The sequence below is a fragment of the Numida meleagris genome, chromosome 7, assembly GCF_002078875.1.
Source record: "Numida meleagris isolate 19003 breed g44 Domestic line chromosome 7, NumMel1.0, whole genome shotgun sequence".
In the NCBI taxonomy this organism is placed as follows: Eukaryota; Metazoa; Chordata; class Aves; order Galliformes; family Numididae; genus Numida; species Numida meleagris.
The window spans coordinates 18,761,773-18,788,403 of record NC_034415.1 but is presented as its reverse complement, the minus strand read 5'-3'; the positions used below and the strand labels follow the sequence as shown (position 1 = coordinate 18,788,403).

The 26,631-nt window shown below is 37.7% G+C and overlaps 1 protein-coding gene across 1 annotated transcript; it reads left to right on the top strand.

Moving 5' to 3' along the window:
* On the top strand, positions 436 to 26,631 carry GIPC2 (GIPC PDZ domain containing family member 2). The gene is made up of 6 exons (XM_021404229.1): positions 436 to 791; positions 7,674 to 7,859; positions 10,965 to 11,145; positions 14,239 to 14,348; positions 15,067 to 15,148; positions 22,575 to 26,631. Exons 1-6 carry the CDS (start codon positions 549 to 551, stop codon positions 22,727 to 22,729), a joined length of 957 nt encoding a protein of 318 aa, XP_021259904.1. The 5' UTR covers positions 436 to 548; the 3' UTR covers positions 22,730 to 26,631.

Genomic DNA, 26,631 nt, shown 5'->3' with positions numbered 1-26,631 from the left:
TACTAATTGAAAAGATGACAATCTTACAAATTACAAAATGGCTTTGTGTATAAATTAGAGACTTCAAAAGGTGTATAAATAGAGTTCATAGTATATGCTTTATAATGTCCAAATAGAGGAAACAAAAGGATGAGATGTCTGCGCAGGCCAATATAGGAAGCATGAACTGTCTTCGATTGACTGGGTGTTACTGGTGTGATCTACTGAAAGTGCCCTTCCAATAAAGAAACCCTTCCTAACCAATCCTGTGGACAGGGAGCGTTGTTTATGTGTAGGAATAGCTCTTGTCCCAGGTCCGTGTTACTTTGCTTTTGTGTGGGGCGGTAGCCCGGGAGCTGCCGGTGCCGCTGCCCTCCCTGTTGCTTCCAGCCGTGCCTTTCCCCGTGTGTGCGCCCCGAGAGCGGGGCGGGAGGGCCCGGTGGGGCGGGGCGGGGCGGGAGGGCCCGGGCCTCACCTGGCGGCGGCATGGCTGCGCCGGGCCGGGGCGGCGCCGGGGGCAGAGTCCAGCGCGGGGAAGCGGCGGCCGGAGCCCGCTGCAGGCGCGGAAGATGCCCCTGGGGCTGGGGACTAGGAAGAAGGGCAGGTCCAAGGAGACCTCCAAGCTGGTGGACAGCGAGGCGGCGGCCCCACCGCCCGCGGCGGAGGCTCGGGCCCCGGTGGCGAGCGCCTCGCGGCTGCAGTTCCACACGCAGCTGGCGCACGGCAGCCCCACGGGCCGCGTGGAGGGGTTCAGCAGCGCCCGCGAGCTGTACGCCAAGATCGCCGAGGTGTTCGGCATCGCCCCCACCGAGGTAGGGCCCGGGCGAGGGTGCGGCGGGGGGTGGCTCCGCGTTCCGTTAAGGGTGAAATTGCTATTTCCAAGCGGATATTTACGTGTGGGAAGGGGCGTAAGCGTAACCGCGTTTAACTTCTACACGGAAAAATACCGGTCCCTTCAGTCTATCTGCCGTCTTGATGAACTTCAGGCCGGCCTGCTGTTAGTACGGCTCCGCAGCTCTGGGGCATGACGGAGTGGGGTGGGTTAATTATTTCCAGTGAGGGGTTATTGGCTGCAGCGCTTCTTGCCGGAATCGAGGACAAACCAACGGGCTGCTGGGGGTACGTGCCCCCAGAGAAGGCAGCGGGGTGTCACGGAGTGCAGGGGTGGGAACCCACCGCCTCTGAGAGCAACTGCTGCAACGGCTGGAAAGTCTTTGCCGGATCGTTAAACAGTGCCCTATTAATCGAGGTTATTTAAATTTGTTGTAAGAATGTATTTATTTATTACTCTGCAGCCTTTTTTATTTTATTTTTCATCTGAGCTGAGCTTTAAACATTTGTTTGGATTATGATTCACTTGTGTTTGCGGACGCATTGTTTTCCCTTAGCTGGAAGGCAGTGGCCGTATCAGGTTCTTCTACCATGCATACGTGGTTCTGTGAACCTTAACTTCTGAGTGGCAAATCGAAAGAGAAGCAGCACTGACGCAAGGGGACCTCCAGATGCTTTAGCACTCTCTTATGTGTAGCTGCCTCTTCTGAAGTGCCAAGGCACTGCTACAGACTTTATTCTGGGGCCGGCTGCTCTTACCCAGCAGCATTTCACGCAGTAAATTACAGAAGTGTCAGTAACAGTGAATAAGTTTAACCGGTCACTGTTGCATTAAGTAATTAAGCAGTACCTTCCCAGCTGCTCTGACCTTCTGCTTCTCTATTTTCTTTCCATACTGAGCTTCTGTTCCCTTTTGTTCTCTGTTCAATCTCCAGTTATACCTTTAATTCTCAAGTTCTCTAATTGTCAGATTGTCTTCTGTTTTAATTTTTATCTTAATGAAATTTTGTTACCAATCTCGTTGATTCAATGACTCAAAAAAATAGCATTCACCAGGAAATTCAGCTCTGGAGAAATGGTGCTTTTCCCATTTCTCCTGCTAGGCAGAAAATCTGGCACTTCTACAGCTTTTGTTAAACTAAAGAGAATCTAAACTGGAGATTTTTTTTTTTCTTCACTGTCCTATTCCTGTATGCTTTTTTTTTTTTTTTTGATGTGGTTTATTGGTAAAAACAGATGGGGAATTAGTGCTGGAAGCACTGAACTTAAGAACACAGAATCATTTGAGTTGGAAGGGACCTTTGAAGGCCATCTAGACCAACTCTCTTGTAATGAACAGGGACAGCTATGGCTCGATCAGGTGCTCAGAGCCCTGTATAGCCTGACTCTGAGTGTCTCCAGGGATGGGGCACCCACTGCCTCTCTAGGCAGCCTGTTCCAATGCCTGCAGTTTTTTTTTTTAAACTCAAGAAATTCATTTGGCTTCAAGAAACAATGTTGTACAAAACAAAAATAGTATTCAAAATGACTTCCTGTTGTAAAGACAGCAGAGCTGAGTGAGGAATCCAAACCTGATTAATGTGACAAAATTCTAATAGGGAAAAAGTAGGATAGATTTGTGGCAAGTGTTGCTGTGAAAAATAAAAGTTGTTGACAGCTGCTAAATTTGCTGGAAATAAGTGGATACCAGACATTTTAAATTGTTTTTCTCAATTAATAAATGCTGCATTCGTACAGTCTGGTGTAAAGCATAATGCCTGAAGAAACACTTCCTCAAGCTGAAAGACTGAGGTACTCAAATGCCACTTGCAGGTGTTATTTATCTAGGAAAGTTTCTGTGACCCAGGTGCCCTGAAGCCTGAGAGCATGATACCTGAATGCCTTTGGAAACAGGCACTATCAGAGAGATCTCTGCCCTGCAGTCACCCAGGTGGAAAATAGATGGGGAAGGGGTGAGGGGAGGAGCTCAGTGTAGAGAGCAGTTGGCAAACCACCACTGAAATGAATACATTTAATATGTCATGTGAGTTTACTGCAGTGTAGGCAAGAGAATGGATTATTGGTTAAGTTCCTACTTAAGCATTTCAGCACAAGTACAGGATGAGCTATGCTTATCATCTATCACTTTTTTTTTTTGACTCAGCATGGTTGCAGCACCTAGTTTCCTCTTCGTATCGTGTCCTGCAGAACCAGCTGCATTTAGTTCTGCTGGAGAATCCTTTCCAGGCTCTGTGATTGACTTCAAGCAGTGATACAGAGAACCTGGTGTAAAATGCAGTTTTTGTTGGGCAGACACTGAACAATCAGTGCAGAGTGACAGAAACTTCTGTGCAGTCCTTGATCATAAGTAGGGTAGGACAGATACTGGACAATGCTGGTCTTGATTAAAAGCAGCTGCTTGCTCCTTCACAGCAAATATCTGAGGAGTGAAGGAGCTCCAACAGTGGCTTCCTGAGGCTTTCCCTATACTCACCTCTTCTTGTCCAGTTATCTTATTCTTCATCTGTCACCTGAAGATAACATCCCTATTGTCTGTCCCTTTAGAACCTGACTTTTGGCCTGCATTCCTGCCCACTTTGCTCAGTTTTACTGTGCCTATTTTTTTTCCTGGTCAAAACCGGTGGATTCTTTGCACAGGGGAGGAGAAGTGCAGCCTGTATGATAGAGAAATGAGCACTGACCAAAGGACAATGTAGATCTGTTAAAGCATTTGCTGGCATGCTCTTGTGACAGCACATTGTAGGGCTTTGAATTATTCAGAATGGCTAACCAGGCACTTGAAATGTGAATATTAAAATCTAACTGTAGCAAGGCTATTTCTTGTTCAGATGGGAAGGGAATGGTAAATGATAGAAGCCATGGAAGCTTCCAGTTTGCATGCTCATGCTTTTCCATAGCTCACACTTCTGATTATTTTGTTTGCTTTGTAAGGTGAGGTGAATTGAATGCTTAGTGGGTGAGTCTAACAAGTGCCCATGAAGGCTGAGATATCTAATGTGGTGAAAGGACTTCTGCATCATAATGGGAACTGAGGAACAGGGAAGCCTTCCCAGCAGCACCGAGAGTAGAAATGCAGCTGTCTCTCTCTTCCAGCAACAGGAACTCAGCTGCTGAGCTTGTGCCCAGTATGCTGTTCTGTAGCATTGCCTCCTGATGCTAAACAGTTAAGTATACTGTAAGGCTCAGCCACATTAAACTTTCATAGATGTGTTTGATTTAAACCTGTTCAGTTTAAACTCTTATGAAATTGCTGAAAAATAACCTAAACTGAACAATAGTGTTGAAGTATAGGTTTTGCAATAAGTGACATTTTTTTACAAGAAAAAAAAGGCTAAAACATTTTAGAAGGTTAGAGAAAAGGATCAGTTTGTGAAATTTGCTGAAATATTTGGAGTGTTAAAGTACTCGCTTATCTGTTGAAACTAATTCTCACAATCTCGGCTAACGATTGAAGCGAAGCAAATTTAAAGGAACAAAGGCGACACTCCCTCCAAACCACCTCCTTGCAACCCAATGGCAACAATTGTTTGCTTGCTGTTCCCTGAAGTCGTGCTTAAATTTGATACCATGATGCATGTGATGCTTGCTGTGTTAATAATCTACTTCTCAGATACTTTTTAGCTGTACTTTTGTAGCTGTAGGGAGGAACTTGGAACTATTTCTTGTACATTCTGCAATTATTTTTTTTAACAATAAAACACTGAAAGTGGTACTTTGAATGTATCTGGGGAGACAAAGTTGCCCACTTGATAGAGTACCAAAACCACACTGGAACCAAGAGGATGTGGTTACTCTTGTTGCTGCAACTAGTCGAGGCTCTTGCATTTTCCCCAGGGAGAATGAAATAAGTCAAGTAGCTAGAAAACATGTTGGTGGTTTCTTGATATAGATGACACCTACATATAGAGGGAAATATGTCACTGGGTGTTATATTTTGCAAAAAAAGTTGAAGTCCCATGTCTCAGCTTCTTAAGTAAGTTGATTATGATGTCCTTTGTAAAGGTATCTGAGCTCTACTGAGTCAATAAGTGCTTTTAATAGCTTCTGATCATGTTATCACTCAATCAACTTATTTTTGAACTCTTCTAAGGTTTAGGCTTAATGGAAGATAAGAATGTGATTAATAAAACATATACAATATGGTATTGCATGGGTACTTTATATAACATATAGTATAACCCTCTTTCTTATCTAATACAGTATCTTTATATAAACAAATTCTAACCCTATTTTTGTTGATCAATGTCTCTTACTATTGAAAATATGGACGCAGGAAATAATTTGTTAGTAATCTTATCTGATGAATCTATTTTATGAGGTCTCTGCCAGCCAAATAGAATTTCCTTCTTCTGTCTGCTGTGTGAGATAACTCAGTGAAAGAGGTATCCTAGATATTTCAGGACTGGTGTAGCAGCTATGATTTATAATACCTTGCCACAGTTGGCATGAAATGTCACAGCACTGTTATGCTGAACTAAAGATCAAATGCATATGAAGGTTAAGGGTGAGAAGGGAGAGAAAAAACTTTACAATGAAAATTACACAATAATTTTTCTCCTGTTTCTTTTCTGGATAAGAAAATTACTGATCAAAATTACACCAAGTTTTGAGTGAATCGCGAAGTGTACTACAGTAGCTGTTGTTTTAATTAGGTATATAAACTGTTATTAGGTAGCTATATTAAGCTTACATCAAACTTATGAAAATATATAAATTTTCCATTGGCAGTCCTCAGTCATGTACAAATAAAGCTATGCTATAACTGATGATGTAACTGTATATTATCCTGGGTGGATACATCTTTAGTGCATTACTCTTTGAAGATATCTGTTCTGAGAAAAAGCAGTTGTTCACTAAAGAGGATAAAGAATGATTTAATTGTTATTTTTGACCGGTTGATGTTCTCAGCCTTGTGGTTAGTATGGAACTGACTCACTGAGAATTCTGGAGACTTATAGGCTGTAGTGGGGAATACCATCCAGATGAAGGTCTAAAAAGAGAAACTCTGGATCAAGTTTCTAAATATCACATTTCCACTCTGTTGCCAGTTTTATCTGTTCAAAGGTGTGACAGTGATTACTAGATGATTGTCAGCTTGACAAGGTCAGATGAAGGTAAACGTGTAAAGCCATAATGCTTGTTGCTCATTGTGAGAAGTAGAACTGAGTTGCAGTTGTAAACTGGCAAAGTTACGTAGCTTGCAATAAAGCTGAATGTATATATGAATTTTATATAATCTATTTAGATTGAAACATTTTGGTTTAAAAAAAAGATAATGACTGTGATTAATATTAATAAAATAAAATTTAACATTCTGATTAGAGCCACGTGAATTTCTCCAGGTTATATTATTTTTGAGTACTGATTAACTTAAAAAAACTTTTGCATTACTTGAGAGAATAAAACTGATGTTTGTTAAGTGTGTGCTGTTGTGCCTGTTATTAACAAACTCGGTTGGAGTGGTTGTTTGAATGATCAGATAAGCAATTAGACTGTTTTAGTTTTTTTTTTAAAGAAATAACTAAAGACATTACCAATCATGAATCTCCATCTCATACTAATTTTTTCACTTCTTAAAAATGAAAGCTGTGTTTAAATAGACCCTACATTCTATAAAACTGAAGAAAACAAAATGCTCTCTCTGAAATATATTAGGAAAAGAATTTTCCCCCCTCATTTGTTCTAGAACAGAATTGAATAGCTTGGTTGCTTTCATTTCATTTTTTTCTGCCATCATCCAGTGACACCACAGTGAAGAAAAAGGCATTTGAAGTGTTCTGGGGCTGAAATCCACATAACCTTTGTAGGCGTGATGGGGAACAGTAGAAGGGAAGCCCACATTTCCATCAGAGCATGAGGAGTTCTGCAGGTGCTTGTCTATGCCTACGATTAGGAGCATCTGGGTTGGCCTGCTAGACCCCACACAAGGCTGCCACTAGAGCAGTAGCAGAGCTGTAGGACACTAAATGACATCCCACTGCTGTTTTCCTCAGATGCATCCCACTGTCAGCAATGCAGATGTAACACAATGACGTCCTTTGCCAGTGGCTTGCACCTGTGACAGAGGGCCAAATGGAGTATCAAGCTTCCTTCTCCACCCCTGCTTTCAGTTCTACTTGAAATATGGTCTTGAGGGAATCATTTGCCACAGATGTAGTTTTTTACGGATGGAGTTCTCTGGCCTGTGGCCCTGTACTCTCTGGCACTGCCTGGGAGGAAGCTGCATGGGGCTGCCCACAGGCCTTGTTCTCATCTGGCCTCAGCTTGGAGAGCAGCCAGCGGGTGAAATTGACCTAACTGTGAGGTGGCACAGTGCATTTGTTTCTTATTTTTTGGCTTGGCTGTTTGCCCTTTGAGCTGGGCTGTATCAGAGTGGCTAACACTTGCCTGGACTGGCCTTATTCCTCCATATGGCACTGTGGTGGGCAGGCCCCTTGTCTGTCTGCAAGCAATGCTCCAAATTGGAAGTTGGTAAATGACAAAGAACAAAATGGTGGTGGCTCTTGGGGTGGCATGCTCAAGCCCCTCTTCAGCTGTTCAGCTTAAGCTCAAGCTGCTAGAGCCAGGATTGGTGCCCTGTGGCAGACCATGAGAGGCTGCTTGCACAGATGTGTCCCTTTCCTTTGTTCCCTGCCAGCTCTTATCTGCTGTCTGAGCTACTGATGCTTCTTATCATTTGTGTGGATGGAGAGTGTCACCTCTCCTGAGGCGGCTGGAGAAAGAGAGTTGTTATCATGTCAGTTATGGATCAGTCAGAGGCTGGTATTATGATTTGCTTAGAAGAGCCTATCAGTCTGTCAAGTTCACCAAACCTAACAAACTGTTACACTTTAAGGTAATGTGTTTCTTTTCTTCCTGCACAGATTATGTTTTGTACTTTGAACACTCATAAGGTTGATATGGACAAGCTGTTAGGTGCACAGATTGGCCTTGAAGATTTTATATTTGCCCATGTAAAAGGACAACGAAAAGAAGTGGAAGTTCTTAAATCTGATGATTTGCTTGGGCTTACCGTTACAGACAATGGAGCTGGCTGTCCCTTTATAAAGGTAAATTTATTTTCCAGTTAAATGCTTTGTTTTGTAGAAGTTTCTGTTACTGTAGTAGGTTAATTATTGCTTTAATGATCCTTTGGAACTATCGAGTCATTCAACATATGGCAAGTACCGGGAAGAGTTGCTTTTCCTTAGATTCATCATTTGAAATTAGTTCAGCTATTTCTGTACTGCGTGTCATTTTGAAATTAGGTCATTTGTTTGTTGCTTCTGTGATGTGTATGGGCTTTATGATATGACCGTTATATTGTGTAACCAATCCTGAGATGATAAGTGTTGCATACTGCATGTGTCTGCCTCTTCTTTTTTTTTTTTCAGTGAGTTTTCTGACATCATTGATTATGTCCTTATAGAACATCTGTCACTCATTGTAACGAGATCGTATTCTTTCAGTCTTTAGGACTGTTCACAGGGTAAAAGCCTGCATGTTCTCTAAGAGCAGGTGCAAGTACAGAGCACTTTCAGCTTTCCAATACTGGCACTGCCTTAGGATGGATTAAAAGGTGGCAAGGACGTGGATTAACACAGTTCACCCCAATTAACTTGCGCAGAAAATATAGGCAGTAGTATGTGCAATGTATTAATCGTAATTGCTCTCCTTCTCACCTCCTGTGTGACCTCAAGGTAGTTTGTTTTGAGACAAATAAAGATGGAGGAAATTATGATACCTTTCTTGCTAAACTAGGTTTTAGGATCCTTGCACAAATTTTCCAGCCTTTCTAGGTGCTTTGCTTTAATCTACTCCAATTAACTGTTATTAGTGAGACACTGCAAATTACCTTTAATTATTGCAGTCTCAGCTGGTATTCTTATTGCTATTATAAACAGAGCTTCTTGTATGTAGATGTGTTCTCTGTTCATTTCTTAGCTACTGTGGATATCAAGCAGGATGTAGACTAGAGGTAGGCTTGCTTGTTGTCAAAAATGTGACAAAATTGAGATGCAGTGGAAGTTTCAGCAAGCAGTCTGGCAAAATCATATCCTCATTTTTATGTTTATAGGTAGGGAACTCTGAATTTTTAGTGGTAGTATCAGTGCAACCCATAACACTCAGTCACACTGCTACTTATGTTGCATTTTACAAGAAGGCATTGAAAGCAGCGCTTCATGGTTGAAGTTCACTTGTGCAGCACAGTATAGAGCATGACTCTCTCTGTACTTGGTTGGTAATAGAGGAAGAGGAAAACAACAATCACATGGACTACTGCATAATTTGAGTGGACTGCAAAACCCTCACTACATGAGCAAGCTGCAGTTTCCAGTAAATCATAGAAGAATTATCTGAATAAATACAATACTGTCATTGCATTGGTCTAGTAATATGTGTAACGGACGTGGTGCGGTCTTCATGGGAATGCAATTCTGCCTCAGTTTAAACATTTTTTATGAGATTGCTTTGTTGCTGTTGCGTATTTAGTTAATGGCTCATTATAAATAGCAGAATATATTTATGTACACGAAAGTAAAAGCTGCATATTTTATATGTTATTTGACTAGCTAAATCACTAAGCAGAAACTGTCTTTACTTAAATAGTTTGAAATTATTTGCTTATATTTTCATAGGAAATAGAGATCCTAGCTTCCGTAGGTTCTCTAGAGCACTTGAAATACAAGCATATCAATTGCATCTTAATTACTATGACAATATAGTTTGACTGTCTTGAGTCAGGTAACTTGGAGTGCTGTGTCACATAAAAAAAAAGAAAATGTTTGAATGCTGCACAAATGGTATTATCAGGTAATTCTAATTAAACAGCCTTGGTATTAGGATCCAACTGAAGAAGAAAAGGTAGAAAGAATGAATTCAACACTTAGCCTAAATGTGATGTGTGACAGACACCATTTTGAACCCTGGCACTTGGTAACAGAAATGCATTTGGGGCCTGGTTTCTTGTTTGTGTACAGCACCCCTCTCTTCTTTCACTGTAAGGCTTCTTTTTAATTTTAATCAAGGTTAAATGGCAATAACAGACAGTGCTAGAAAGAGTTAAGCTCTGCCCAAAGCTAAAAATTGTTGCAGTGTCTTATAGGACAGTGAGCACTATTACACTTCCCACTGATTCTCTCAGATGGAAGCACGTATGTGGGCTTAGACATGTGCACATAAACTAGAAACAGGTTTTTAAGATAGTTAGCAGCTAGGATAAGTGCTACAGTATTAGGTGGAAATATGCTTATCTCCCTTGTCTCGCTGTAAACTCAAAGCCAGCATGAAACCAGCCTTAGTCCTTATTGAAAAGTATGTTATTTAGGAAGATTTTTGAATGAAATTTGTATCTCCATGAAATATAAGACATTCTAGTATGCCATAGCTTTTATGTTAAATAGGATAATGGCTTTCATGACTGGAGCATGATAAATATAACAGCATCTAACAACAGTAAACTGAATCACTGAAATCTTAATCGTCCTTTAATTGACTTGATAAATCACAGAGATCTTTTAATGATTGTTTTTTCCTCACTTAAACTTGAACTTTGGAAAAACTATGAATACTAAATTCTGTTTCATTTTATGACCTCTATGCCGCTTGTATTCCCTGAAATAGCATTTGGAAGCATTTCTTGTCCTTTATTGTTATTTCACAGGAAATAACTTGCTATATGCAGTTATATAGCTCAGCAAGGAAAATTGTAGAAATTTACTTGCTATAGATCAGCCTTATTAAGACTAGACTTCATAATACCTCATTTTTTAGTGTATCATACATTTTTTTGTATGCTCCTGGACTACACATGAGAAGTTTTGTACCTATGCTTGTCAGACTATTAAATCAAAGTCAAGTAGATGTTCACATTACTGGCATGCTTGGGTACAGTTTTAAAGCAAGAAAAAAACATTAGCTTATTCAGAAGCCTTAACTTCTGAAGTATGATTGCAGATTTTTTTTTCTACAGTTGATTTTATATGCAATGTATATTGAAGTACTTTGTTTAAAAATAATTCTTTCTAAAATACCTTTTATGACATAAATCATACAGTCAAAATGTCCCGCTAGTAAAACACATTCAATGCTATCGATATTTTTAACTGACATTCTTGAAACTGTTGCCCCTGCCATTTCAAAAAATGTTTTTAATTTTTTTTTCTAAACAATAGCGAATCAGAGAAGGGAGCCTTATGGACCAAACCAAAATGATCTGCGTGGGTGATCACATAGAGTCTATAAATGGAAGAGATGTGTCAGATCTTCGGCATTATGAAGTTGCCAAAATGCTAAAAGATCTAGAGAAAGGTCGGGTGTTTAAGCTGAAGCTGATAGAGCCTATGAAGTCATTTGGTGAGTGTTGCTTGGTTGTTTGCCTTGTTCCCTGGGTATTGAACTCCCAAGGTAGCACTCCAATATAAGTTTGTTTTCTGGTAAGGTAATGTAACTACTGCAAAAAGAGAAGAACATTATATATATATATATATATACACGTGTGTACATATATATTTGTATATACGTGTGTATGTATATATATAATTTTTTTTTTCTTAGAGTGGGAATTTTAGGAATGAATTTTTTTTTCTATCTGTGTTCTCCAGCCGTTATCCCGGTGTGGGCTTACTCAGCACTGAGTCTCAGTTGCTTGATTTCTTTGCCACCACATGACAGTGAAGAACAAGTACAGGAATTGTTTCATAGGCATGGTTTTAAAGCATGGATCATTTCACTGATCCTCAAACTTTCTTTTCTTTTTTCCTCTTCATCTCTTATATATAAACCCTATTTGTCTGTGTATCAGGTTTTTCTATTTGTGAGCTTTAGGTGGGACTGAGCTCTCTAATGCAGAAGAATGAAATGGAGAAGAGTCTGGGATTCCCCAGACCACCCCCTTTGCTGCTCTCCCCAACATTTTGTTCACTCTATTATTATACAGCAGGTATACCTTACAACTGAAGGAAAGGAGTTAGATTAAGCTCTATCTCTTCCTGACACCTGAATGTTATGTGAAAGTGATACTTATATAGGACAAATGTATGCCTCCTGCTAAACCTTATGTACATTAATTTTATCAGTGTAGTAAAAATAAAATCAGTTGAGTTAGCTTAGAGAGCCAAAATAGAGATTGCGTTTTGATTTTTATTCTCTCAATTTTTGACATTTTTTCTCTCTCCTATCCATGCATTATTTTTCTTTAACAAGAAAGTTCAAGATACTGCTACATTTTAAGTATGTATGACTTTGTGCACACTCGCAATCTTTTCACCACAGTGGAAAAGGTTTGATTATTTTCTTCAAATCTTTTTTTATCTGTTAGCAGTTTACAACTGCTGTCATACACCATTCTTGACACTTGGTGTCAGAATAACAGCAGAAATTGAAAATGAGACAAATTTGAAGATTGCTTTTGGTGCTTCTGCACTGTATACAATATGTCTCTAGTATCTCTGGGATATAAGTTAATACTCCTGCTAAGTAAATGTGTATGTTGTAATACTACTTCCGTGTAATGTACATACATACAGTGTTGTAATTAGCAGTATAATAATATATTTTTAATATGAGTATTCTGGGCTAAGTCTGTTACATAGCCTGTTTGTAAAGACCAGGGTAAATCAGCATTTGATGTCTTGAACCATTATTTAGTAGCAGTTATTTTCCTAAGACTATTAAGGTACCTCTTAGTCTGCTGACTAATGGTAATTCCATGGCAGTACCTTTTATCTGACACTAAATTAGGAGTGAAGCAGAGCTTTCTGGACAGATTTTTGAAAGCTGAATATATTTTTTTACTCTACATAAATGAGCTGAGAACTCTCAATGTCCAGTTTGAGACAGATTAAGAGTACCCTGGCTTTTGCCTTAGGTGCAGTTGAGCTTTAAGCACAAATTTGTATGAGAGATGGTTTATGCTGCAGCGTGCCAAGAATAGCCACAGAAGAGATGACAAGATCCAGATCCTTCTGGACAAGTAGATGCAGGATTCCTTTTAATTTCAACACAGTCTGGTTACTTAACGTTTGTAAAGGTGTAGGAATGAAAGACAAGCCTCTGTCAAATTACCAGCTTTTATTTTCCTTCCTATTAGTGGAAAGTGAATAGAAGTGTAATTTACTGGTTGGACGTCTTCCTACCATGTGTGCAGATGCTGTCTCAGCTACCCTAGGCAAGGCTTAAAGTACAGAATATAAGACTTCTCTGAATAAAATTTGTCATTACCAATCATAAGCTAGGCTTCAGTGAATTGGTGAAAAATTAAAAGAAACAAAGCAAAGACAGCATAAGGCAAACTATACATTTAAATTATATGAATGTGAAAAATAGTTTCTATGTTGGCCAGAGTGCTTTGTTGTGAAGTATTGCAAACAATGTCATATGTTTAAGGTGCTAGTGGTGCTATATTATGTCTGAAATGGCCTTTTGAGACAAATTAACAAATACCTATATATTAAATTTAATTACAATTCACATTTAAAGGCTTCTTTAGCAGAGTAGTCTGCATTTTAACTACTGACGCAAGATCAGTGAGAAGGAACCTACCAAGGCAAATGCGTACAGCATAAGGTCTCCTTCTAAAAGTAGGAATAGTCTGGAGGAGAAAATAGCACAGAGAAAACAATTCTATAAAATTCTTTCTAGTACTTCCCAAGTTAACTATTTAATTCTTGAGTTAGTAAGCAAATTAAATCCTCACCAATCCAGAATGTAAAATGATGTCCTACATCACAAGGGCTGAGATGAACCAAATCTTAAATGATTTCATACTCAATTTACTAACATAATAATCAAGGAAAACTGAATTCAGGCAAAGAAAACTTTAGGTAAACCCAGATATTCTCTTCGGGGATTTATTAGCTGTGAAATCCTGACCTTACTGAAACCAGTGGAAAAACTCCCACAGGCCTACTTACAAACAGTTTCATTTGAGTGATTGATAGTAATCAAATGGTTTAGCATGAAACAAACAGACTTTTTCATTTCAGTGTGGCTCATTATCACACATTTTGCAGCAATGTTTTCATCATAGCCCCAGCGAAGGAAGAAAATGCTGCAAAAGTTAAAGCTGCCATATGAAGAGCAGGGTAAGTCAGCGCTTGGCTGATGACTTCAGACATTATCTGATATTAAGTACTTGTAGTTTTTGTAGAATATGGAAGTAAAATTATATGAAATGCGATACTGAACACAATAGGCTTCCAACAGATACACTGGTCAATAAAATCCCATCTTCAGCGTACTCAAAGTGGTTATCAAAATTTGAAGACAAGAAGTTGTCAGCAAAGTTATACAGAGTATGTAGTTAATTTACAATTAAAATTTTAGATGGCTATTAGATCTTGATTAGAATTAAAATTGAGGGTAATGTAACAGCTGAAGCAGACGCATTGTATACATACCATATACTTAGTTTTGTTTTTTGTTTGTTTGTTTTCTTTTTTACTTTAGAAAAGGTGGCAGCAAGGCCCAAAACTGGGACTCTGACAGAGGCTAAAATCTCCAGAGGGAGAGAAACACTTCGACTGAGAAATAAAGGCCCTGCCACTGTGGAGGAAATGGTATGGTTATTTTGTGGCTTTTCAGTAGTTCAGCCTTCTAGCACCCAAGGTTTTTAAGTTAAAGCAGGAAGGGAAAATCCAGATGTTACAAATCTTGTGGGACTTATGATGAAGACTGTCTTGTTCAAGGAGAAATGTTTACACAAAGTTGAAGGCTAGGAAAGATAGGATGGAGCTGAAGGATCTAGAAATGGAGAACCTTTACCCTAGATGTCTAGGTGGGTGACGCTAAAGTGGATTAGATCAAGGAGTGCTGAAAAGAAGGAAGGAGAAAATAAGAGCAATAGCTGAAGATGTGGTTCTGCATCTGACACCACAAAGTATATTGGGCTAGTTTAAGCATGGTTGTTACGAGAGGCTAATAACTTATGTTGACATGAATGTGTGTAAAACCAGGAATAATGTTTGGAAGATAAAATGTTACTTCAGATTCCTCTAAAGCTGATGAGGTGTTGATAAAGGTCTGTACTGTCAGGAGTTGAAGGGCCTGCGTTTTGTTTGGTCAGTGTAAAAGCTATGTGGTTTGAAGATTGTAGGATGATTTGAGTTTGTGAAAAGAAGGGAATAGGGAGGAATAATGTGATTTACTTTTAGGTTTTGAAACTCTAAGCAGCTACAATGAGAGTGAGGATAAGCACTGGACAATTTCTTGTTGTTTTAAAGTCTGCATAGGAGATAATAATACTTTTGCACTTTCTCTCCCTTTATTTCAATAAAGCTGTCTGAAGTTGAAGAAAAAGCAGTAAAAAAAGTGGATGAGCTTCTTGAAACATATATGGGGATAAGAGATATTGAATTAGGTGAGTTTTAACAGATGCATTACTACATGATTCAATAATTTGTCACTTTATCTAGTCTATAATTTGCAGGGTGTTTCAGTCTGTGGATGTAAGCAAAACAAAGCCTGTCTAGAATGTAACCCCAAAAACTTGCCTATATTTCTCCAAATGTCTCTCTTTGATAAAAGGAAGAATTTCTCACTACAAGTCTTATGATGTAATTAATCTTCTTTCTGCACACTATCTATACACCATTGCATAATTTATTTAGTTGCCATTAAATAAATGTTATTGCTGTTCTTTCTGGCATGTATTTTCTAGCAGAGCTTGTATGTGAGATAGAGGATTGTTAAGGTCAAGCATGTCTATTTGCCATTTTTTCCTCCCTCTCTCTCTCTCTCTCATCCATTGTCTTAGTGACTTTAAAGGAGATCACTAAAGTTAGAATCTGAGATCTTTTTCAGTGAAGGAGTAAATATTTAGCAACAGGACTGGTAGAGTAATTGCACAGATTTATCAAACTCTTTAAAACCCGTTTTCTGAAGAAACATGGGAAATTCTCCATTATATTTGCTAGCTTTAAAAGATCAATTTATAATGAAAGGATCTGTTGAACATCAGTATTATACGTTCCTTACAATTGAACTAAACTTGCCCCTGCATCCGTTATTTCTCTGTTAATCTCACAACAAATTAATATGGACTTCCATTTTTAAGGGAAGAAGCTGCACATGTTTTGTGGTCTAGCTGACTAAGAATTGCTAACATGGGAGCTGTGGCTGGGTGCAGTCCTCATATAATGTTGTTAATGCTGAAACAAAGGCAGAAGTTATTTGTTATCATAGTATCAAAAATCAGCCAAGAATTAGGAAAGGACAAACTAAATGGAAAGCATATTGAAATAAAGCCTTTATGTGAGAGAAGTGGTAGAGGCAAAACAGAAGAGGTGATAGGTCTGGCAGGTAGCTAAGGGTAAAGCAGAATGGTTGGACAGGCAGCAGTTAGCAGACAGGAATGAGAACAATAGAAAATAATCTGAATAACCAGAAGTCCCTTGCCAGCTGCTCCTACTGGCAAGCATCTTATTGGCAGCTCTACACATTTCTTCGCAGGAAAAATTGCAGGTAAAGTACTATTTGTCTCTCAGCCTAAGGCAAAGGTGGGCATCCTGGCATGGAAGAGAGAGTGGATCTGTACAAAACTTGATAATGCTGTTTTGCAGATACTAACCTCCCAATTCGAAGAAAACTAAGAGTTCTCAAAAATTTGCTTCACAGCATCTCTAATACGCGATGCCTCTGGCATGTAATATGCTGTCAGGATCCCTGGGTGGTGCTGACTGACCCTCTGTTTAGTTTTACTGTGAACAGTCTCTGGCTCAGGCTTCAAAGCTTCCGAGACCTGTGCCAGTCACCCCTTCTGCAGCAGTTTTTGTCCTGCAGCTGTTGCAAGCCCCAGCTTGATCCAATTTTCTGGAGACTTATGTCCTTGCTAGTTACATCCAAGGTCTCCAGGCCTCCTGCCCCATAGGAACAAGTAGCTCTTGCTTTGATATCTGTAGCCCGGGATCCTGAGATCGTAGGCTAGAGCTTGTTTTTTGGATCTTCAGGGTATGCTGTGCTCTGCTCTGTGACATGATGGTGAGTTCCTGTGGGAACTACTGCTACCTTTCTTTGACTCTCACTATTGTAACAGGATGGCTCTTGTACAGTCAACTGAGGAGTTCAGTTTTCAGCAAGAGCTTGGCTCCACTGGTTGCCAAGCACTTGACAGAGTCCTGTGAATTCCCTATTATTTTTATATATGTATCTTTTAAAAGATCTAATGTCCTTGCATCTTTCAGTATGAAGCTTGGATAGTTCCAAAGAATGCCTTTAAAAAATGCTCAGAGTGAACAGGTCTTTGTCCTCAAAGCTACTCTGTGCTTCCCAACTGGGCTGTTGGTTTGTCTCTTCCTTCTCTTCCTCTCAAGAAGTCTGTTAAACAAAGAGAAATTGTCATGAATCAAAGACTTCAGGGCTTACCTAGCTCTAGTTTGCATCCTTGAAGCTATTTCTTGAAGTTCAAATCCTAGTCAAGGGCCAATGGTGATGGCAAAAAAGGAAGAAAAAAGTTTTATCACTTCTAAATAATTAAATAGCTCTAGAACTCTTTAGAAAAGGAGAGCTAATCACTTGTCACAAATCTGTTCAATTAACATATGTCAGTTTTTTATATACTGGATGTGATCAGTCACCCATGAAAATGAAATATGAGGAAAGGATTCATTCAGAGAATGCCAATCACTGCTCAGCTAGAAATTTCACTCATTACTCAAGCCAGATTAGTTGAAAATGCAAGTCATCACAATGCGACAGCCGACAAGTGATTAAGATCTCAATCATTGCTCACTCCCATGCAGTTCTGTTTGTCAGAAGCTCTGGTTGTCAGTTAATATTGGTTTTTCATCTCCATTAAAATGACACTTCCATAGCACGATTGAATTCTGAAACAGTGCCCCAATTTTGAGCCAGAAGTTAGAAAGAAAGGAAAGAAAAATAATGTAAAATTATAGACAGAATTAAAGATGAGATAAAGCCCTTAATTTTTTGCATTGCTAAGTATCTTGACAGTTTCAAGAATGGCTGGCTAAATATACACATGATTCCCTGAGTTGGAGGAAAAGCTTGGAAATTATTTAATGGAAAACCATACACTCTTTTTTGGGGGGAAGGGGACAGCTAGTTATTTTCAGGTATCTAAAAGCTGTTGAGATTTACATACCTGCATCTTGAACTTTTTCCTCTATTTTACTGAAAAAAAAATTGGCTTAATTCATAGAAGAGACATTTGGCTCTGGAAACATACTCCTCAGCTACATGTGTTTGTTAGAAACTGGGCAAAGATTTCAGCTTTCTTTAAAATACAAATGCATTAGTGAGGGCTGCTGAAGATTATTTTAAATCTTGTTAGCATTTTCTGGTAATGGAATATGAAGAGTTAATTGGAATGGCTAAGAAAGCAGTGTTAGTGAAGAGTTCTAATGGCATTTATTTTTAAGATCGGTGAATTGAGATTAGCTGTATTTGAAATCAAAGATTGTGGATGGGAGAAATCCTGAATCTACTGCATTCAACCCCAGAATGCTATCAGTGGAAAACTTTGACAAAAGGGTTTCCTGTCCAAGTTGAGATCTTCCAGCATCTTCTGGCTACTCTTCACCCACAGATATTTTGTTCTATTTTTATGCTTTTTGATGATTATTTCCTTTCAGATGTTCCTTTAATGTTGTCAGGCATTACATACCTTTGCATATTCTCCAATTCTGTTTAGGAGAATTCAGATCTACCTCTCGATTTCTGGTTTTATTTTTCCAGCTTTTCATATAGTCAAAATATGACTGTATTCCAAGTAGTTTAAACTTTTTTATCACCTAAGCTTTTATTCTTTGATCACCAGTACATCCCAGCAATGCTGGGTGGATATTTGCGTTTTGAAATGCTTTGAATGAAGTGGTAATCTCCTTGTATCTGTTGCTTTCTTCTATTGTCACCAAACTTAATTCTCTAAAGGATTATATTTCTCCACTTTTTGTTCTGTTCCCTTCAAACTGATTAATTTGAGACACTGAATATGAGAGCAATCATAAACAATATAAATACACACTGGGGTATATTGTTTATGACTATTCATTTACTTTGAGAGAATAATGAAAAAGAAATGTGGAAAAGGAAAGGGTAGCAATGCTGGTTAAATGAGAATCTGCTTCTTCATTCCAAAAAGAATTAGTACTGATGCAGTAAAAAGAAACAAGAAGTAAGGATATTTCAAAAGGTTCATTGAATGCCTTGTCTGACAATGTTCAACATGAAGCTAACACCAAGGAATATTAAACAATGAAAACTTTAATGGAATGGTTTGTTTTCAGTCATATTGATAAGGAATGTGGCTAATAATTTTCGCTCTTTTAAAGTGTTACATTAGGCTAATATTTATTACCTTTTGATGAAAACAAAACTTCTGATACCATTACAGCTAAATAAATACTGAAATTTCTGTTAAGTCTTCTGAAAGTTTTTTTCTGAAAGTGACGGAAGAGGATATAGGTAGCAAAAAACCACTATGTAAGGTGGGAAGCCAGACAGTGAGCTTCTTGGTTCAAGCTGAAAAGACTTAATTCCTTTTGTCACTTTTGAGTTCACAGAACTTCTCACATTTTATATGAAATTTTCTCAAGTATGAACATTGCTAGCAGTGGGATTTTAAAACAAATTTCTGAAGACAATGGGACTATGTGGATTGTCCAGAAAAATATTCTCTGTATTAGAATAAAATTCCTGCAATCACTTATTGTGCAGCTGTCACGAGAAGCAGTGGGGGGAAAAAGGGGAGTGGAGGCAATTTGACACGGAGATGTTGTCCTCTGAAAGCCAGTAAAGTTCTCTTCCAATTGCCACATATCTACCAAATGCCCTCGAATCATGTACTTTTTGATTTGCCTTGGGAATTATGCATTGCAATTGTCACCATGTAAACATGCATATTCTGCAGAGAATTTTCCAGCTGTGCCTCTGGGGAGATGGATGCCACCCCATGCATGCCATAACTGCTCGGGGGATAAGAATGTGTATGCTGCGTGATAGAGAAACTAGTCTGTCTTAGTGCTTCTGTGTGTATGAAACTAGCGAAATAGGGATCACCTTTGCACATTCGTATACATCGACGATAAAACTAGTGTGCCGACGCCAGGAAGGATTGCTTGCATCTCACATTGCCGTTTGCTGAACGGTAATATAATGCTGCTGGCACTAGAGGTCAGCACTACGCTACTGAAAAGGTATGCGGGAGACAGGAAGGTCTCGCACTTTCTGCGTTAGTGTATTCCATCGTACCAGGTGATTCAGGGAAGAGCAGAGTCCATTAACAAATATAGCTCACGAAGTGTAGCGGTAGTGCTGACTGCAATTGTTCAATGTGATTGTAAACGTTTTTATTTGAGGCTGCTGCTCTCAAATGGCAGTGACATTTTGACTAATTATCATTTCATAATTTGAGAAACTCAGTATTTAAAAAGCCTTGTATGAAGTAGCATTTTGGTTAATGACTGTGTAATTCTGAAGTTTTGTCTAGGACAATTGAACTTTAATATAAGTATGTGTTGACTTATCACTGCTCTTAGACACTCATATGGCTCTTTCATGTACCGGTTTATCTCCAGAATTCCTTGCTACCGCTCTTTTCACTGGAATACTTGTCTAGATCATCACTCTTTTGATGACTACCTCCTTTTTAATATCTTAAGGAACTGTATCCAGGCATACTTTTTATGTCTAAATTGTCTTTCACCGTGCACGTCTTCTCTCCCTCCAACCTTATTTCAACGTCTTATATGGAGTGGCTTCATATCCTCATTCATACTGTGAAGTCTGTGAAGGTTAATTTAAGTATTTCTCCTCATTTTCCCATCCAGACTGCTCTGAGTCAGTATCCCAGGGACTTCATGGGGGATGCAGAAAGAATCAACACAAGGATAGGTTACTTCTGGCAGGGAAAGATGTCTTGAGTCCTTGAGATCCTCTACTGTTGCCAGGAGGCTGGGTAAAGCTTAAGCTTCCTTGAGCACAGCGGTTTGTTTGTCAGACTTTGGGCTTCTTTGTGGTGTTTGGCATGGAGATCCTGTTTGCAGTCTCACGTCTGAATGTAGTTGAAATTGAAACATCAAATTTCTTCAGAATTGCTCTTGCTGACGTCTACAGTGTGGCATGTGGCTCCAGTTTGCTCTCAGCTTGTTAAAAGTTTGCATAATAACCAGCTCTATTTTCCAGAAGTTCCTAACTGTCAGTAAGAAGTTTCAGGTTAACAGAATAATATTAAATACACATTAAAACAGGAAAAGTTTATTTTGCATTAATCAATGAGATTTTGCTTTTTCAATACCACTCAGTGCATGCATTACATATCTAGTATGCAGTAGACTGTCCTAGTGAAAATGGTCTTCTGTAATTTCAGGATTTCCTTCCCTTTCTCAGGCACTGGAATACATGTTTTCCACTCAGTCATCCCTCTAAGAAAAGACTAAAATTATTAAATCCTTCATGTGTGATACTAATATTTAATATGTTCACGGAGAAGGTGGTGGTTACTTAATGTATAAGAAAAGATGCAGAGCGTCTTCCAGTTCAAGGCAGGTGTAAAAGATAATAATGAAATAAATCAGACTTTGAGAGTTTCATCTGTTGTATAGTATGATCTTTTTTTTTAATATGAACAGAGGCTGTAGAGCAGAGATACAACACAGAAAATAAACTCACTCAGCAGTCCTGTTTGTGATAAGTCTGTTTTACAGTCTTCTGCATCCCTCAAACCAAGATAGTCTACTATGGGCGCTTTCTCCTTGGCTTGGCTTAGCTTAGCTGTCCTCTCCTGTGCTGACATCTTTCAACGTTTTGGAGGTGCAAGTGCTGTGACAGAGAGCTTTGAGTCCTCACAGCTTTCCTTTGCTCTAATATCCCGATAGCCACTGTTGAGTGCTGTTTGGGTTAGACTTGTAATTTGTCCTGGAATCTGAGGAGTTGTCCAGTAGCTAAAGCAGTTTCCAAACTGAAGTCTGAAACTTGATAAAGACTTATTCTCATGTGTTTAACAGGAGAAAAGGCTGGATGGCACGGGTGAACAAGATATCAGCCTATCTCTGTTCAGTAACAAATGATGTTAACTTTCTGCTTTTTTTTTTTGACACTGTGCTTGTGTTGAACGTAGTGCATAGTATTTGAATTCTTTTTTCCTGAAGTATTCAAGCGTTTTCTCTATGCTTATTTATTGTTACTCTTTTCCAAATACGTGTTATACTTAACACTTAAACTTAGAAGCTGTTTCTAGCAAATCCATATTAATTTGATTGCGTGTATCTACTACATAGGCTGTATATTATTTTCCCACATTCAAACTTTTTATAAAACAAACAAAAACCACAACAGTCTTGACTACTTTAAACTCTGACTTGCTGGGATCTTTTATTTATTGATTAGAGTGCAAAAAGTGTTTGAATTTGCCTCCTGGACTTGTGGTTTAGATCAGTGTGCTTACATCAAACTCACAGAAGTTTGTCGTGCACTAGCATGGGTCTTGTTATCACTGTAGTTTGCTGCACCTTGCCTTTAAACCCACACTTCATGTACAGTAATGAACGAACACAATTTAGTAAGAGAAAATTGAAGGCTGCTTCAATTAACATTCCCCAAACAAATAGAAGAATATATAATGAACACTCCAAAGAAGCTCTCCCATTTACCAGAACAGAATATAGCTACTTTATATATAGAATATATATATATATACACAGAATATAGCTGCTTTAAATCCCCTTAACATCACCGGACTCTGAAAACTCTCAAAAATATCTTGGACAAGTGTTAGTTGTCACTTCCATGAGAATAATTTTATTTTGGTTTCATTTGTTTGTTTTTAGCTGCAACAATGGTGGAAGCAGGAAGAGACAAGAAAAACCCAGACGAATTTGCAGTGGCATTGGATGAAACGCTTGGAGACTTTGCATTTCCAGATGAGTTTGTCTTTGATGTGTGGGGAGCAATAGGGGATGCTAAGCAAGGACGACTGGAATGAGAATTGTGAAGATTATAGCTCTCTATTCAAAAATATAAAATGACTTTGAAAGACATATGTCAGAATACCGATATTTTATTGATGTAATTCTAGGGTGCTCTGTATAAATATTCTTATCAGAAACTTTATTTTACAAAGAGAAGTTTCTAACAGAAATAAAGATAAACCCAAAGGTCTAACAACTGCACATTTAAAATGAACATTTAATTTACATATAGAAATCACTGAGAGGAGAATAGTCAAGTAGATATATTTATACATGCATTTTATGTACTTTGGCATCTGGTTTGAAGAGTGATAGATATATGCAACAACATTTTTTGGATTATCTCTTTTTTTTTCCTAAGAAAGATTTATTAACATTATATATAAAAAAAATAATCATCAACACACTGCAGCTCTTTGATCTGCTGGTTCTTAAGCATTCAGGCAGGCCGAGAGCCGTACTTTTTGGCCTGGCTGTAGACTTTTCAGTAGACAAAGCTGAGAAGAAGCCACCCTGCCTCTGGAGAACCTGAATTCAGGAAAAAGTAAATTCCTCTGGAAAAAAAAAAAAAAAAAAACTATGACCTTAAAATGAAAATGACTTGCTTTCATTTTTGGTCATAACAACACTGCCTCAGTATTTCTGAAATGATTTAGTAGAAATACCTAGAGCAGGAATCTGCTGCTTTATTCAGATGCCATATTATCACAATAGCTACTGCATAATGAGAAACAAATTCTAATTTTGATTACCATTGAGATATTTGAATGATATCTGTGGTCTGGCGCTGGAGACTGTAGTACACGACTAAGTGCTTCACCGATCTTTGCATATAATAAATACCTTGCTAAAATCCTGTGAAGTTCCCCCGTATCTTATCTGTTGTTGTTGTTTATTTTTTTCTCAGAATGGCAGTGTAGAAATATTTTAGAAGGTGCCCAAAATCAGTAGGCATAACTGTATGGTCACAACTGCAGTTTGGTTGAAAATGAATGTCTAAAACATAAAATTATCTTAGATTTTAGGATTTCAAATTATACTGTACATAAACATCTATTTTTAATTGATAATGCTTTACTAATAAATCTCAGACTTAAAAATTAACTCTTACCACATCTGCTATGTCTGCATTTATCCTCCTGTTCACTCTATACTTAATGAAGAATAGAGTTTTGTTTTTACTTATAACTGTATTCTTTTTCAGTTATTGCTGTGTTAGATTTTAAACAAGACAGATATTTGCCTGTTTACTTAGAAAACGTAATTTTCAAGTGATAATTATAGTGATCTTGATTTTTTTGAAAAAATATATGCAATTTACATTTTAACCAAATAACACATAATGAGTATCCTTGAAAATGAAATTGAACAAAAATATGGGGTCTGACTGTGAGGTATTGTAAACACTGTTTGAGGGGATTGTTGTCATTTTTATAAAGGCTATTGTGATTGTTTTGCTCCTCTATCTCTAATTTAAGGATAAGCTTTTGTATAATATAGATATTCATTTTTATGAAATGATTAATACAGAGACGTATGGAGATCAGTCATTTCATTGTATTTAAGAAAGTTCATACGTGTCAAAATTGCATTGTACAAGTGCCTTGTATAACCAGTGTTACCAGGGATGAAATATGTATGTATCTTCAAATAGGTGTGGTAATTATAAATTTCATATATATAGTAATACATACACATTTACAAAAATTTAGGCTATTCTCAAGTTATGAGAAGTAAAAATAAATAGTTTTACTTGAAAAATTTATTATTAAAAGGAAAATAAAGAAACGTTATGAACAGATGATTAATTTTCTTTACATTCCATTGCTGAAATGGGACCACAAGGGAATATTATTTTTAGAAATGCAATTTTAGGGAGAAGAGTACAGGTTGAATAGCTTTTGTCTGTATTTAATAACAGTGAGTCCGATCTCACAATCTGCTGCAGTTGAGCACTCTCTGCCTTGCACAGGATTCCTCCAGCTAAGGTACTTTTGGTAATGAAAGGTTACAGTATTGTGGACTGTATCATTCTTTAAACTTCTTTTAGGTGAACAGGAAAATTGAATTGTCAAGAATTAAGTGCTAAAAGTTGGTGTTGCTTCCGTGTGAACCTTACATTCTTTTACATATATTTCAAATTTTATGAAAATGTTTGAAAACATTTATATACATTAATAATCATAGTCAATATGCTGTTGATTATAAAAATTAAATGTTTCCTTCTTAAACAGCAATACACTATACAGTTGCATTACAAAAGTTGTATTACAAAATAATACATAACCTGTTATATGTAGCAGATAACTCATCATGTGTTTTGGCTATTCATTTTATTTTGAAAAATTAACGCTCAAGAAATATGTCCTTAAACCATAATTTGTCTTATTAGATTGCTTAAAATAGCAAGATAACCTCTGAAACACTCATGCAGTGATCTCTCACGTCATTTATGGAGTTTATTGGAGAACTGAGATTTAGATAGTGATTGCAATTTTACTAACGCTTACTAAAGTTACTAACACTTTATTTAATAAGTTGATATATCTTATTTTTTCTGAGTTTTCACTTGCGCATACACTATTTCCAGCACATGTGGCATAATGATACCAGTACCCAGTTTAACAGATTGCTTGCACTTTCCAGCTATGCATGAGTAAGATGTCACATGAAAATCTCATTACATTCTAAAGTATGGTAAATAACCTTTGCCCTTTGTAATTATTTCTGTAGGAAATTAATGTTGTTTTACTAATTATATACAGCTTGCAGATCCATCTAAAACTTAGCTAATAACAACAGCAGAGTACTTGTATGCTTTGTAGGGTGAAAATATCGTTTAATGTAGCTACCAAAATCTCTCAAATTAATCTGAAGTACTGGGTCTAGTCAACATAAGTACTAATCAGAGTAGCACTGTAAGCATCTGGTTCTGAGTATATAGAATCATCAAATTATCTAGGGTGGAAAAAACCTTCAAGATCATCAAATCCAACTGTAATGCTGCAGGTGGAGCTGGATAGATGCTAAATAGTCCTTTCTTCCTTCATCTTTTTCTCAGAATCTGAGGTGGAATGAGAGAAGATAGTAAGTCAGCCTTGAAAGCTATTTGAAAAGTAACTAATTCTCATAATTTGCTGCACAGTCTGCAGGGAGCTGACAGATAGGTGCAATTGTTTGTGGCTTTACTTCCAGGCTTACTGCTGTATTCAAGATGATGGAAAGAACACCCATACTTTTCTCCACAAGCAAAAGGTTTTAGATGCAGAAATGGGATTTAATGAAATCATAAAGTTCTGAGCTCATAAGCTTAAAAACATGGCCAGCAATGAATATTTCACACTTTTAAATGAGCTAATTTTGAAAATTACTGATACATCTTTTGAGACACCTTTAGTATGCCAGATGTTGCTTCAGCTACAAAATTGATTTTATGCAACCCTATTCATAGTGCCATGGGTATTTAAATAGTTACTAGTATAATCGTGCATTCATGAAAATATTGTCTGCTATTCAAATTTGTAATTCTACACAATGTCTGTATTTCCTTTTTAGTTTTTGTGATATCATGAAACTCTGAAAACTTTGTCCTTCGTATTTGAAAATTAAATATTGATCTTTGAGTCAAGATAATTTAAAATAATTTATTAAGAAAAAGCTATCAGGGAAGACGTAATGCAGAGCGAAAAGCTTTTCAAGCATTATATGCGAAGGACAAAAAAGCAAATTGCAGATTTTTTCCTTTTTTTAAATGTGAGCTTCTGCTTTTTGTGTTGTATGTTGTTTTTTATGGGAACATCTCATGAGAATTGTTTGATGTCAGGGTGTTAATACACCTTTGAAACCTACTGCATGTTTGCTGCAAACTTCAAAACGTAACAGCTTAAATTGGATTAAATCAATCATTGATATTCAA

What these genes read in the sequence shown, in the direction of transcription:
- GIPC2 (XM_021404229.1), top strand. Translation starts at nt 549, where the DNA reads ATGCCCCTGGGGCTGGGGACTAGGAAGAAGGGCAGGTCCAAGGAGACC. An exon ending in TCGGCATCGCCCCCACCGAG is followed by an intron (nt 792 to 7,673) that starts GTAGGGCCCGGG and finishes CTTCCTGCACAG; the next exon opens with ATTATGTTTTGTACTTTGAA. An exon ending in CTGCCACTGTGGAGGAAATG is followed by an intron (nt 14,349 to 15,066) that starts GTATGGTTATTT and finishes ATTTCAATAAAG; the next exon opens with CTGTCTGAAGTTGAAGAAAA.